The sequence below is a fragment of the Motacilla alba genome, chromosome 9 (assembly GCF_015832195.1).
Source record: "Motacilla alba alba isolate MOTALB_02 chromosome 9, Motacilla_alba_V1.0_pri, whole genome shotgun sequence".
NCBI lineage: Eukaryota > Metazoa > Chordata > Aves > Passeriformes > Motacillidae > Motacilla > Motacilla alba.
The window spans coordinates 12,424,398-12,438,393 of NC_052024.1; the positions used below are offsets into that span (position 1 = coordinate 12,424,398).

General features: G+C 50.4%; 2 protein-coding genes across 3 annotated transcripts in view; one reads left to right on the forward strand and one right to left on the reverse strand.

The window, feature by feature from the left end:
• ZIC4 (Zic family member 4) overlaps nt 1-6,662 on the reverse strand; it is a 179,003-nt gene extending 172,341 nt beyond the window's left edge. Inside the window, exons 1-3 of one of the 2 annotated variants that reach the window (XM_038146373.1) lie at nt 6,481-6,497; nt 6,162-6,333; nt 3,186-3,270 (exon numbers count right to left, since the gene is read on the reverse strand). In XM_038146373.1, the coding sequence (XP_038002301.1) occupies nt 3,186-3,270; nt 6,162-6,200 (124 nt within the window). In that variant the 5' untranslated portion in view covers nt 6,201-6,333; nt 6,481-6,497. Of the gene's footprint in view, nt 1-3,185; nt 3,271-6,161 lie in introns of both variants that reach the window. The other variant, XM_038146371.1, reaches the window with a different exon arrangement.
• Nucleotides 6,663-8,722: 2,060 nt separating this feature from the next.
• ZIC1 (Zic family member 1) lies at nt 8,723-13,711 on the forward strand. The gene is made up of 3 exons (XM_038146487.1): nt 8,723-10,577; nt 11,756-11,919; nt 12,334-13,711. Exons 1-3 carry the CDS (start codon nt 9,602-9,604, stop codon nt 12,529-12,531), a joined length of 1,338 nt encoding a protein of 445 aa, XP_038002415.1. The 5' UTR covers nt 8,723-9,601; the 3' UTR covers nt 12,532-13,711.
• The last annotated feature ends 285 nt before the right edge of the window (nt 13,712-13,996 follow it).

A 13,996-nucleotide genomic window follows, 5' to 3' on the forward strand; every position in this document is an offset into this window, starting at 1 on the left:
TGCAGGGTTTGCGTGCTAGTAGTGGAAGTGTAGGTTTGGGCTTTAGCTGGACACACAGAGGCCTTACAGGTTTAGAAAAGCTTAGGGCTTCAGCACAGGAGGAAGCATCTATTTAAGTTTTTAAGAAGGGGATTGTGAACTTAAAAAAAGTTGATGAAACATGGGAAAAGATTCTTCTGCTCCAAGAAAGAAAAGCACGTCTCTAAATATCTACCCACTGTATTACTACAGTACTTGTATCCTGACACAAGAACGGCTCCACCAATAACCTCACAGTCTTGTGAAATATAGCAATTATTAATTCTCTACCCATCCCTTCAAACTCATCATTTTAGTACATTGACTCGCTGTTAACTTGCCAGTGGGTTCTTTACCAGATGCATGTCAGGTGAAGCTCCCAGCATAGAATTTTGCATTTCCATAAGAATTTAAGTGTTGGAGATCAATAGGCTTTATGTGAAGTAGTAAAACAAGAAACTACTTGGCAATGTCAACCCAGCTACTTTCATAACTGAAGCTGCAAGGCAATGCTGGAAACCATAAGATTAAAGTTTAGGACATACATAACCACATCGGAGACATCTTTGACACAGCTTTGCATATTCTGGGTTGGCTGCAATTACGTATTTTGTCTCTGCTTGCATTTACCATACTTGCACTGTAAAACTAGGCTGATATTCAGGTAGCTAGCTATAGATACATCCTTGCACACATCTTTCTGAGTGGAGATGATGAAAAGTGACAAATGATGCAATTAGCTCCCCAAGCTTACATAACATGTTTACGCAGGCATTTTAAACCACACACCATTCTCACAATATCTCAACTTTCAAGTCTACTTGCTCTACGAAATGGATTTGACAGTCCTATTCATGACCATCTCAATGGGAGTGCACAGAAGAGACAAACGTTAGGAAGTATGAATCTGTTACTTACAAATGTACTGAGACTGTGAATCCCAAATAAAGCTGCTTTCCTCATACCTCCTTAAAACATTGCATCTCTACATACTTGTTATCCATCAATTCTAACACTTCTCAGTCAAGGGAGAAAACATCTGGAAGAGTTTGCCAATTAAAAAAAAAAAAAAAGTCATAACCACTTTGCCCTAAGTTCATTTCAAATGTTGTGATGATTTCTTGCCAGACACTCATGGCTCTCAGTTGCCCCCCACTCAGGGCTCTCTCTCACACCCTTTTCCAGGCAGCGTAGGAGAACCTGGCCCTCGGTGTCCCTCGCTGTCAGGTGAGGTTGATGGGAGCCCCGGTTGTGTGCTTGGGGGGGCGGGCGGGGGCCGCCACATGACTGCGGGGAGGCGGAGAAACGGGGAAGAGGAGGGAAGCGGGCCCAGACCCGGGCGGGCTCCACTCATCTCCCGCAATGTTTTGAAAACTTGAACGCCTGTATGTGCAGCCCTTTGGCAGCTCGAGCTCAAACTGCTGCCACTCGAGAGGCGACCGAGGTCTCCTGCTTCCTGGCAGCGGCCTGAGCTCTGATTGACCGGACACGCTGGGCTCTCGGCAAACTCTCAAATGTGTCAACATCAGCTTCTTCAGGGCCAACAAACTGGCAGCTTGATCCTGAGTACGGATTTTCCTATGGCTGCTGTCCATAGCCCGAGCTCTGGCCCCAAAGCCGGCCCGAGCTGGAGGCTTGTTCTAAAGAGGTGACACGTTGTCAAGACGCGTCTCAAGCACTTCTCTGGCCCCCGACCCGGCTCTCGTGGAAGAAGGTCGGGGCTGTGCCCTGGGTGAGGGGCTGAGCTGTCCTCCCTGCTTTCCGCTCCGCCATGCGGGGCCCAGAGCTCCGCCTGCGGGCCAGCCCCGACCCTCCGGCCTCTGCCCGCACCCCCGCCCCGCCGGGCCGCCGAGGCCTGCGGCGTGTGACCGGCTGCACATCCCTTTGCGGGGTGGGAACAGCCCCAGCTGCTCAGCGGCTTTACCTTAGCCTTGTTTTTCCGGTAGTAATCTACCTAAACATCAAGATGCTTGTCGCTATCTCTAACATAGCTTCGAAGACACAGCCCCCTTTATAACCGTGCTCAGCTCAAGGCACAGCTCCTGCCCTCGGGAAGCCCTGAAGAAAGCCGAATTTGACCTTCACCCACTCCATGTTCTCCCACTTCCACTTCTGTGGAAACTTCCCGACCAGCCAGCTACAAAATATCCAGCCGGTGCCCGAGGACTGGGCCGGGCAGGATGCTCTGAACACTTCAGACGGGCTTCGGGGGTAACATTTTTAGGCTTCAAATCCCAAACGAGAGGAGGGGAACAGATCAGTCTGAAAAACCCTTATCTTTACTGGGAGAAAGAGACAAAACGTGAGGAGTAGAAATAGAGAGGACCAAGAAAGTCACCCTGCGTGATTCCTTATCCCTTAAACTCGCTTTGGCAGAGAGGGATGCGGGAAGCAGACTCAGGACCTGAGCCCGAGTCCCTGCTGCCCCGGCAGAAGGCACTGCTGGTTAGGAAGAGGTGGTTCAAGAAAGCCTTTCAGCAATCCCAGTTTCACCTCAGGGAGGAGAGGGTACCGAGTAGCTCGAGAGCACACTCTGCCTTTGTTTTTATTCCCTCGCCCCATATTCACTTATGGGGACTTCTTTATTTCAGGGTTCCCGAACAATGGGAAGTCGGCTACCAGACAAGCAACGGTTTGTGCCTAGGTTTGCCTCTCACATTTTGTGACCTAGAGCTACCCTAGGACAAGCAAATCATATGCTTATTTTAAATAGAATATTTCATTCAGGACCTCAAGATTAAGGTATTCCTGTCAGATAAGCTGTCAGTCACTGACTACTTAGACACCACATTGTGGAAGCCTGGTATCCCTGGTAAAGATGATACATATCATGTAAACCCCATCAACAAGATCAAAGTCTTCTTCTTTAATAGGATCCAATACATGTCAAACCTCATTCCAATCAAATCGTCCGTAAATGAATTCAAGATGAATATGTCATAGAATAATGTGACAGTGCAATCACATGGGGTCAGGGGTTGTTGTTTCAATGAGAGAGTCGTCAAATATTAATTCTAGAACCTCCAAATGAATAGGCATTGAGCAGGATTAGGCAGCTGCTGGTGGGGTGTTCTGTCGCTGATTTGTGTTTATGCAAGTACGTTAAACACTAAGCTGAAAAAAATACAGTCTCCTTTGAACTGTAAAAAGGACATATTTTAACTTACTTGACTTTTCCAGGATGTTTCTGTAAAGTCGTTTTCTTTTCCTCATTACAAGGGGAGTCTTGTGCCTCATTTCCTGACTTTGTTCCTGTTTGGGGAGAGAGGTAGAAAGTTAAGAGCAAAACCATTTGTGTGTGATGTGAAATGAGTAAGACATGTTGGGCATCATGGATTCAAATAGAAAGGAAAAAAACCCAAAAACCCCAAAAAACTAACCCATGAAACCAAACCAAAACACTAGTTAGGCAATGAGAGGGGAAGAGAAGCTTTCTCCGAGGGGAAACTGGAGGCTGTCTCCCCAGCAAAGCAGCACATGTTTTATGGAGTCATGAAGTTTCCATGGCTGATTTAGGGGGAAAAAAAAATATGAAAGGACATCTTTTCAGTTCTCCTTTGATCTGACATTCACCTTCTGGCAGGCTATTGTAAGGCAAGTTTTTACCCACTCTGCTATATTGTTTACAGATCCTTCCGTCCCGAAATTAAATTCCGGACTCTCTGCGAGCCTCCAACACAAGTTGTTGTCTCAGCAAGGATTAGTATAGTACCACCCTGGCACTTCTCCCTGCCTATAATTTTCAGCTTGCTCTTTGCTCTCTGTAAGGCAGAGCACTGCCACTGCTACAGGCAGAACTTTGCACAGCTTGCTTCGAGCTGCAGGAATAGCAGATCTGGGGCTGGATGCAGTGTCTGAGTCTGAATTTTTGCAGATACCTTTGAAATTCTCAGGATTTTGTTTGTTTGGTTTTTCATACAGAAAAGCACACTAGAATCTGGAATCAGTTACTTAAAATGACGCTATTATTATTATTATTATTATTATTATTATTATTATTATTATTACTCTCGCTATATTATTATTATTACTCTCGCTACTATTATTATAGGCACTCCAAAGCTAGTAAACAAAAACTCTGTGCTAAGACAAACACTTGATGATATTAATTACAAAATATCATCATCGTATCACAGTCATAATCTTTCATAAATAATTTGGTGTCCTCCATATTTTCACTGCTGTGATGAAAATTACTGCCAAAACTTTAGTAATCCCATAGGAATTTAAATTTCTAGTCAACTTCCATTCATTCTCGCACTTTTCCCAAGTCAGAGCGGCCAACATTGCCCCGCTAGTGAGAGGTTTGCAGGAGTTGTGCTTTATTGGTTAGGGTGGGAGGCTGGAGGAGTGCTCAGTTCCCAAGTGTTCACCAAAACTTGTTGAAACTGGACAAAAAAAAAAAAAAAATCGCTGCATTTAATATTTCAAATGGTTACCAGATGACAAAAAGGAAGGCAAAACATTTCTGCATTTCAGAGTAAATATTGGCTAAAACTCTGGCTCGACCTCGCACGTTTTTCTCATCCACACTGTGCCGTCGGCGGAGCAGGAGGGTGAGGATGTCCCCTTGCCCAAAGCGTTGGGATGTCGGGCGCTAGTGTGGGGTACCAGTTCGCCCCCGGTGTCGCGCTGGGGCTGCGGTGGGAGCCGTCCCGCGCCCCTTCCCCGCACGCTCGCTCCCGCAGCGGGCCGAGGGAGCGCCGGCTGAGCGGGGCCGGAGCAGCCGCCGCCGCCGCCGCGCTGGGTCCCGGCGGCCCCGGGCGGGGTTCGAGCCAGACCGAGTGGGCGGCAGCAGCCGCGGCGTGTGCCCCGCCGCCGGCGGCTTGTCACGCAACCTGCGCTTTCCGCGGCCGCGCGGGGCGGAGGGAGCATTCCCCGGGAAGGGCTCGGTGCAGAAATAAAGTTTCTCGTCTCTGGGTGGAGAGAGCCCCGAGACAAGCCCGGCCGACGGGCTGGACTCCCCGGGGCTGAGGGATGGTGCGTGACAAAGGAGTGACAGGAAAGGGGTCGGCGAGAAGCCCACGCCAGTCCCCATCGGTCGGCGCTGTGCCGGTGCCCGGGGCTGGCACACTGAGTTGGGCTCGGGTCAGAGGTCACCTTCGGGTGTATCGCTCTGGGCAGGGGTTTGGGAGCTTTGCCCCTTCCCCAGCCGATTTCAGACGCGGGACGGCCCCTCGGGGCCGGGAGCGGGGTCGCAGCCCCTCCCCGGGCTCTGCACGAAGCAGGCGGCAGCACCCAGTTCCCTGAGCAGCCCCCCCGGCTCTGCCTGCGGGGGGGCGGGGAGAGGCCGGAGGGGGCCGGCCGAGCTCCCGGGCTCCGTCCCTCCCGCACCCGCCTATAAAGCAGGGCTTGAGGTGCCGGGGCGCCGGCTCCCCCGGAGGGCCCCCGTGGCACCGGGCGCGGCGGTGGGCGAGGTTCTGGGCGGGGAGCGCGTCCCCCGGGACGCCTCCCCACGGGGCTCGCCATTGTCAGCGCTCGTCCCCCCCTGCACGCCGCCCCGGGTTCCCGGCCCTGCCTCGGCGGCCGCAGGACCCTTCCGCTCCCGGTGCTTGCCCGTCCGAAGCGAGCCCGGCCGCAGTCGGAGTGGGGAGAGCCTCAGCCCCGCTCTGCGCGCCCCGCTGCCCGTTCCGCGGAGCTCCGCCGCTATGCACTGCGCGGACCTCCGGGCCGAGCCTCCCTTTGCTTCCAGGGGGGCGAGCGCGGCTCCCGGGTCCGACAGAAGGTGTCGGAGCCCCCCTTCGGTGCTTCCCGGGCTCTCGGCCCTCCGCCCTCCCCCGCCCGCCGAGGTGCCGCCGGGACCCTGCCCCACGTGGGCGAGGGGCGGCCGAGGCGCTGCCCCCTCCCGCACCGCAAGGTTCCAGCCCTTCTTCCCGGGGTGGCCAAGCCTCCTCCCGACGACCACCCCCCCCCCCCCCCCGACGACAGGGAGCTCTCGTTCAGCCCTTGAGGCAGGCGGTGGGGGCTAGCCAACTGCCCGGACTGCACGGGCACCCCGTACACCCAGGCACTTACCCCTGCGACCTGTTGAAGGTTTCCCCTCATTTCTGAACTGGCGAAAATAAAACTGGGGGTGGAGGGGAAGGGAAAAGAAAGAAAGAATGAAAGAAGAAAACAATAACCCCCCCCCCCCAAGAACCCACCACCTCTTTGGCGCTTGCATCGAGGCGGTCATCCTTCATTTCTTCTTTTCTTGCTTTCTGGAAGCAGTTAGGGAATGTATGATGAAGCAGAAATGAGCCGTCAGGATGATATTTTAATGGCTTATATGTCACGTTGGTGCATGTGGCTTTGAACTGGAGCAGCTTTCGTTTCCTGCAGAGAGCGCACCGCAAATCCCACTTGATAACTTCTACAACCCACAACATTTTTTTTTTTTTTACATTCACTCTTACACTGTATATTTAGATACGGTTCCTAAAAATACCTTCTCGTCTGCCTTCTCGTACATTTTGCACCGACCTGGAATGATCACTGGATTCCCCTTGCACTGGGAGGCAGGCTAGCACTGAACTACCCAACTTTCTGGCTCTCCGAATGCCATCGCCCAGCACACTTCACAATAAGGCTGACAACTCTGTCCTTCGCTTAATTTTAGCACCAAATACAGAAAGTAGTGCAACACCCGCCTAAGACTACGTCCACACCCAGGCGCTCCCTAGAGCGGGTATACCTGTTGCTCTGAGCTATTGCAATTCCATCAAATAGATTCCGTAGAATAAATGCAAACGTGTAGATTCAGCTCACCATTATTCTAAAAAAAAAAAAAAAAAAAAAAAAAAAACCACCCCAGAACCCACCAAACCCTGTAAAGCCTCCCGAGATCCAAGGAAAATTGCGTAACAGATCTGCTTTGAAAGCTATCTCCTGCACCGAGCACAGGCACACTGCGTCTGCAGATAAACTGCAGTGAAACATTCCGTCAAGGCGTATCAAAGTTTATTTATTGTCGTTGATGTTTGTTTGTTTGTTTTCTAGCCGCAATGGCCATTTTATACCTCTCAAAATGAGGCAGTTCTCGCCCGAGAAGGGTTCTCGCAGCGGCGCTGCGGTCCGGCTCCCCAGTACCTGCGCTGCGGATTGCTTACCAGCGGCTATAATTAGAGAGGATGAGTTTAAAGTTTCTTTGTTTGGAACTAGGAATTGGAGGGGCTCGGATTGAGCTGCGAAGGAGGCAAGGGAAGGGCTGAACAAAGGCAAAATGTATGGAGTCTGACTCTTAGCGAGCTTTTGGTGTTTTCGTTACTAGAAAATAATTAGAGCTAATGAATATGCAGGCGACCGAGTAAATAAATAATTTGCCAGTTTTATATATGTGCGCACATGGGCACATACGTAAGTGTATCCATACATACACACACAAAGATGTCTATATTTTAAAGTTTCTTGAGATTTTTTTTTTAAGAGCCGAAGCATCGTTTTAAATATTGTACAAATGTTGCTTAGCTTAATTGATGAAGCCACTAAGGTTTTCTGCTTTTAAATACCATACTTACACATTTCAACAATCATTTTAATATATAGTCAATGGCTCTTTGTAGCGGGAACAAAAAAGAACTATCCACAGTTTTTCAATAGACTTTGAGCTGGGGAAAGACAGGTTAATCGAGGGTTGCATCTAGAAAACAACCAAGTGTTGTATGTTTGCACTGAATCCAAATGTCTGCATTTTTCTAACTAAATCAAAGGGAGTGTTATTTCTTTTTCTGCTCACTCATCTGAAGGTAAGTAAATTTTCTCTGGCGATCAAAAGCCTGGTCAGCAACAAAGACACCGCCTGCTTTTTCCACCGTCCTGGTGTGGCAAGTTGAGGAATTTCAATAACTGTGACAAGGGTGACTGATTTGTGAACTAGAAAAGGTTTGAATGTCAGAAAATTTACATTGCTCCTATCGAGGACTTAAAATAAATTTCTTCCCCCCCCCCCAAAAAAAAAAAAAAGAGAGAGAGAGAAAAGTAACCGTGAGTTACATGCAGTAGGAGGAGAAACAATGTAGGTTTGGAAAATTTACAGTTTTACCTGAATGAGAGAGACTCCGTAAAAGAGAGAGCAAGAGACAGCGAGAGAAAAGGAGAGCGAGAGAGAAAAGAGAAAGAAAATAAAAAAGAGGAGGCAAAACAACAACAACAAAATTAGAAAGTTAAGAGTGCTCACCCACCTGCGTTTTGATGGGTGCAGAAAACAAGATTTATTTCAGAAACCTGATGGAGGGATAGAGTCAGCTACACAGAGAAATCACGCCGGGTGTTTAAAAATTAGATCAAGTGCACCCAGCACCTACTCTCGGAGAGCTTCAGTTTTAAATAAGAAGAAAACACCTTCAAAAGACGCGAATCCCTATAGGGCTTCTCTTTGCAAAGCCTAAAAAGTTGCTCAGTGATCTTAAAAATTCAGGATCACCACGAAATCATCATAACCATCATTATCAGAATGCTGGAGACAGAGGGACAGAAAGAGGGAGAGCGGGGGACAAAATAACCCTAATAATAATAGATTTTTTTTTTTCTTAGCGTACACATACACACAAAAAGATGCGCTGGAAATATTTTCGTGGGGGGCAAAAAAAAAAAAAAAAGGCAAAAGCAAAAAAAAAAAAAAAAGAGCCTTATATATATATTAAAAAAAAAAAAAAAAAAAAAAAAAAGTTGGGGCTGCCGCAGCCCCGTTTGTCAGAGCGGTGTCAGGGCGCCACAATACCTGCGATGGATGAGGCGGCGCGGCCAATCAGCGGCCGCAGCCGGCGGGGCCGGGGGCAGCGACGCGGGGAAGGGGGAGCCGGCGGCGGCCAATGCGCGCCCACGTCCGCCCGCACGGCGCTCCGCCCCCGGCTCCCATTCATCAAGGGGGGGGACGGTGTCGTCTTTTCAATTCATTTATCTGCAGGAATGATTGCCGCTATCAGTCTCGCGTTCACCGCCCGGCTGAGGAGGTGAAAGTTTCTCCCCAGGAAGATAAACCGCAAAAGACAATATTGTGCATGATTTGCGCCTTTTTTTTGCGGAGCGAAAAAAAAAAAAAAAAAGGCCCCCCGAAAAAAAAAATCGGGTGAGTGTGGGGAAGCTCGAAGAGGAGAGAGAAACAATCTCTCGGCCACTTTGCAACATTCCTATAGCCAAAAAAATCACTGAAGGAAGTTTCTTTTTTGTTTTGGTTTTTTTTTTAATTTTTTTTTTTTTTTGCTGCCTGTGTTGAACTCTCGCCGTTATTGTTATTTGCAGCCAGTTTATTTTTGAGCTCACCCAACCCCCCTCTCCCCACTTAAACCTCCCTGAAAAGTCAAAGCAGAGAGACAGTGAATATTTTTGGGGCACGTTTTTATTATTATTATTATTTGCAACTGCGAAGATCTCTTTCCCCCTTCCGCACCAGCCCTTTTTTTTTTTTTTTTCCTTTTTTTTTTTTTCCTTCCCCCTGCGCTGATGCCGAAGGGGGTGTTTTTGATGTGGTTGCTTTGGTGGTGATCGTCGCTGACTTTCCAAAGAGGGTGTTTTCGCCGCCGCTGCTGCTGCTGCTGCTGCTTCTCTCCGCGTTGTGTGTGTGCGCGCGTGCTTTTTTTTTGGTTGCTGCATCGACGCTGGGAAGATGCTTCTGGATGCTGGACCGCAGTATCCCGCCATAGGAGTCACTACCTTCGGATCCTCTCGCCACCACTCCACGGCCGATGTCACGGACAGAGAAGTGGGGCTGGGGATCAACCCCTTTGCCGACGGCATGGGCGCCTTCAAAATCAACCCCAGCACCCACGAGCTGGCCTCGGCCGGCCAGACCGCCTTCACCTCGCAGGCGCCCGGCTACGCGGCGGCGGCCCTGGGGCACCACCACCACCCGACCCATGTCAGCTCCTATTCCAGCGCCGCCTTCAACTCCACCCGGGACTTTCTGTTCCGCAACCGCGGCTTCGGGGAGGCGGCGGCCGCCAGCGCCCAGCACAGCCTCTTCGCCTCCGCTGCCGGCAGCTTCGCCGGACCCCACGGACACACAGATGCCGCGGGACATATACTTTTCCCGGGGCTGCACGAACAAGCCACCAGCCACGCTTCGCCTAACGTGGTGAACGGGCAGATGCGCCTGGGCTTCTCCGGAGACATGTACGGCAGACCCGACCAGTACGGCCAGGTCACCAGCCCCCGCTCCGAGCACTACGCCTCGACCCAGCTGCACGGCTACGGCCACATGAACATGAACATGGCAGCCCACCACGGGGCAGGGGCCTTCTTTCGTTACATGAGGCAGCCCATCAAACAGGAACTCATCTGTAAGTGGATTGAGCCCGAGCAATTGTCAAACCCCAAAAAGTCCTGCAACAAAACTTTCAGCACGATGCACGAGCTGGTGACTCATGTCACGGTGGAGCACGTTGGAGGACCCGAGCAGTCCAATCACATATGTTTCTGGGAAGAGTGTCCAAGAGAAGGGAAACCTTTCAAGGCCAAATATAAACTTGTAAATCACATCAGAGTCCACACAGGTGAAAAACCTTTCCCCTGCCCTTTCCCAGGCTGTGGCAAAGTGTTTGCCAGATCAGAGAATCTCAAAATACACAAAAGAACTCATACAGGTACGGTAACCTTCTCTGTCGCTTTTCTCTGTGCGAGTGGAAGCGCCGAGCGCCGGGGCCAGAGCGGGACGCGGGGCCGTGCCGGAGGGGCTGGGGGCCGGCTCGGCTGAGGCTCGCACGGGGAGGAGGGGGTTTGGTCCAGGGACCGCTGCTTTTTTCCGGGAGAGGCCGGCTCGGAGCTCCGCCGCAAAACGAGCTCGGTCACAGCCACGCCAGCAGCAGCAACAAAAAGAAAATGATCCCTGCCGAGGCAGAGGGGGAGGACGGCAGGGTTTGCTGCTGGGATTGTTAGGGCGGAGGGGGTGGGGTGGGGGATCGCAGCAACCTGTCCTGTTTAAATTTATAGGTTTTAATTAATTATTGTTCGGCAGTTTTGGCCGTGGCACGATGAGAAATTGTGCTAAATGTTGCAGGCAGCTCATTCGTCTCCTCTCTGCAATTCAGGGCTCGGTAAATATTTAATTCCGTTGAGCGATATTAAACAAACCGAGCCCGGCGAGTTACTGTGTTATTGTTGTGCGGAGGGGAGGCGCCGGTATTCCTGAGAACTTTTTCCTTCGTGGGAGGTGGGAATGCTGCAGCCTCTGGCCGGGAGAGCGATCTCCCCTTACTCCCACCCCCGAACGCTGAAAGCCAGAGCCGCTTTCCCTAGCGCTTTTGCCGAGGGTTTGTGGAGCTGCCCTCTCGTTGATTTCTCGGACCGGATAATTTTCAATATTGCAAGAAAATATGGGGGAGGGGGCTGGGGGGGGGGGGGGGTGAGAGAGTAAAATATTACGAGAACGAGCTATAAAATCGGGAACCAGACGCTGAGGATCGCGTGTAGTATCCCGCCACGCCTGCTCTCTCGCTCGGAGCGTTGTGAAGAGGGAGAGGTGCCCGGGACTGGGGTTGAAAGGAAACTCGCCCCTCCAAAGGAAAGGAGGGGGCAAAAAAAGTTATTTAGCTCTGCTGCTCTCCGAATCGGGCGCTTTGCGGGAGTCGGAGGTCCGGAAAGGGTAGAGACTAGAAGCAAGGTTTTGGGATTCGAGCCGCGCTGAAGTTAGAAAGTTGCAAGTGTTTGAAATGGAGCCCTGAGCTCCGTCCGGCGGTGCGGTGACAATGAGCGATCCGGCCGGCCCTGCTTAATCAGATCCCTTTCCCCCCCCCCCCCCCCCCCCCCCTTCCCTCTGCAATAGGTGAAAAACCATTTAAGTGTGAGTTCGAGGGCTGTGACAGGCGCTTTGCAAACAGCAGCGACCGCAAAAAGCACATGCATGTGCACACTTCCGACAAGCCCTATCTCTGCAAAATGTGCGACAAGTCCTACACGCACCCCAGCTCCCTCCGAAAGCACATGAAGGTAAACGGAGGGCGCCCGGCGTGCGGGCCTGCCCGGGCGGAGGGCGGCGGGGCCGGCGCGGCCGTGCCTGCGGTGCGGGCGGAGCGCGGCCCGGGCCCGGGCGGCAGCGGGGCCCCGGCTCCGGGCCCGCCGGGCCGCGCTCAGCCCCGGGCCCGGCCCCGCCGCGGGGCCTGCGGTCGGTGCGGTTCGGCCGGGGAGGGGCAGGGCAGGGAGGCGGCGGCAGGACGCGGCCGGGGGGCGCAGGCCGGCCTTGCCCGGCGGGCAGGGGCCGGGGCCGGAGCTGGGGCCGCCGGGGAGCCCCGCGGGAGAGCCCGAGCCTGGGGCCCGCTGCTGGGTGCCCGTGGCTGGCGCATCCCCGGGCGAAGGCCTCCGTCCGCCGCCGCTCTCTATCTCTGCCCGGGTTTTCTCTTGCAGGTCCATGAATCATCCTCGCAGGGGTCCCAGCCTTCTCCCGCCGCCAGCTCAGGCTACGAGTCCTCCACCCCTCCAACCATCGTGTCTCCATCCACAGAAAACCAGACTGCCAGCTCCTTATCCCCTTCCTCCTCCGCAGTCCATCACACGTCCAGCCACAGCACGCTTACATCAAATTTTAACGAATGGTACGTCTAAAACGCTAAAACAAAACAACAACAACAACAAAACACAAACCGAAACAAAAAAAAAAGCCCCAAGCGAGCAAACAAATACCCTATTTAAAGACTCCAAAATAATGGACACTCTGAAATCAAAATTTAAATGAGCAAACAAAAACAAAAATGCTGCCAGTAGACCCAGGACTGAGTAAAATGAAGACTTAATTTTTAAATTTTTTTTTTGTCCTCCATTATTTCTCTCTCTCTTTTTTTTTCTTTTTTTTTTTAATTTTTCCGTTCTTTTTTTTTTCTTTTTTTTCTTTCTTTTTTTTTTTTTTTTTTTTTTTCTTTTCCTGACTGTTGTGCTCTGTTCCAAGGCTTGGTAGGCGAAGGGGTTAGTAGAACGCATAAGAAGACAAGGTTACCAGGGCAAATGCCAACTGTGTAGGGCTTCACTGGAAACCACTGATTAGAGATCGCCAACTGCATGTCTGCTCGGGCAGCGGCCTTCCCCCCCATCCCCTCTTGTAAATACAGAATTATTAGCATCAAAAACAAAACAACAAAAAAAGTGTACTGTTTGATTTTGTAAATAGTTATATCGCAAGTTGAATAAGGGGATATGTGGATTTGTGGTCTTTGCATATATGTGGGGGGAGGGGCGGGCGGGAGGGAGCGGCGGCGGGGGGGCGGAGGTGGTGGGGGGGCAGAGGGAAGAGGTAGAAATTCAACTATTTGTACTGAATGGCAAGAATGTTCTAGTAAATGTGTATCAAAATGTGAATTACTTTGTATTATTACAGTCTAAACGTCGATCTAACAGAATATTATTGGTATTAATGTGCTTTTTTGTATAAAGTGCAACATTTCGTCCCAAAGTCCAGTCTAAGTAGTGCAGTAAAATGTTGTTACACGTCCTGTCAAGAAATTCGTATAGTGAAAGCCTGGATCTGCGTGTCAAACTGTTACATTTGTTTATGTAAAGTGATATTAAAAAAAAAAAAGATATAAACTATATCTGTCCGTTGCTTTTGGCAAATACCAGAACATAATGTATATAAATCCTAATTTCCATATTTATCCGCATGTAAAGGTCCGGTTATACCTGTTACAAGATATTCAATATTTATGGCTAGAAGAATTGGTATGTAAAATTTAGTTTACAGAACTGTTTGGTAACATTTCGTACCTTATTAAAGATTCTTAAATCCCAAGAATTGTGGTAGGAATTCTTATTCACTAAGTCAACCTGCTGCAACTCCTACTAGCTTTAGGATATTAGAATAAAACTGTCCCAGTTTTTCACTGCTTTCCATTATGTCATCACTAAAGCAGCGAAGGTGATATAAATGTGATAAATGAAAGGATCCCTGCTGGCATTACTATAGTGTGTAATTAGTATTTATATCAAAATTTATGAAACAAATTTTCGGCCGCAGTATAATTTAAATGACCTTTGCAGACATAGAATAACAACCATAAAAATAACAGAAATAGATTGC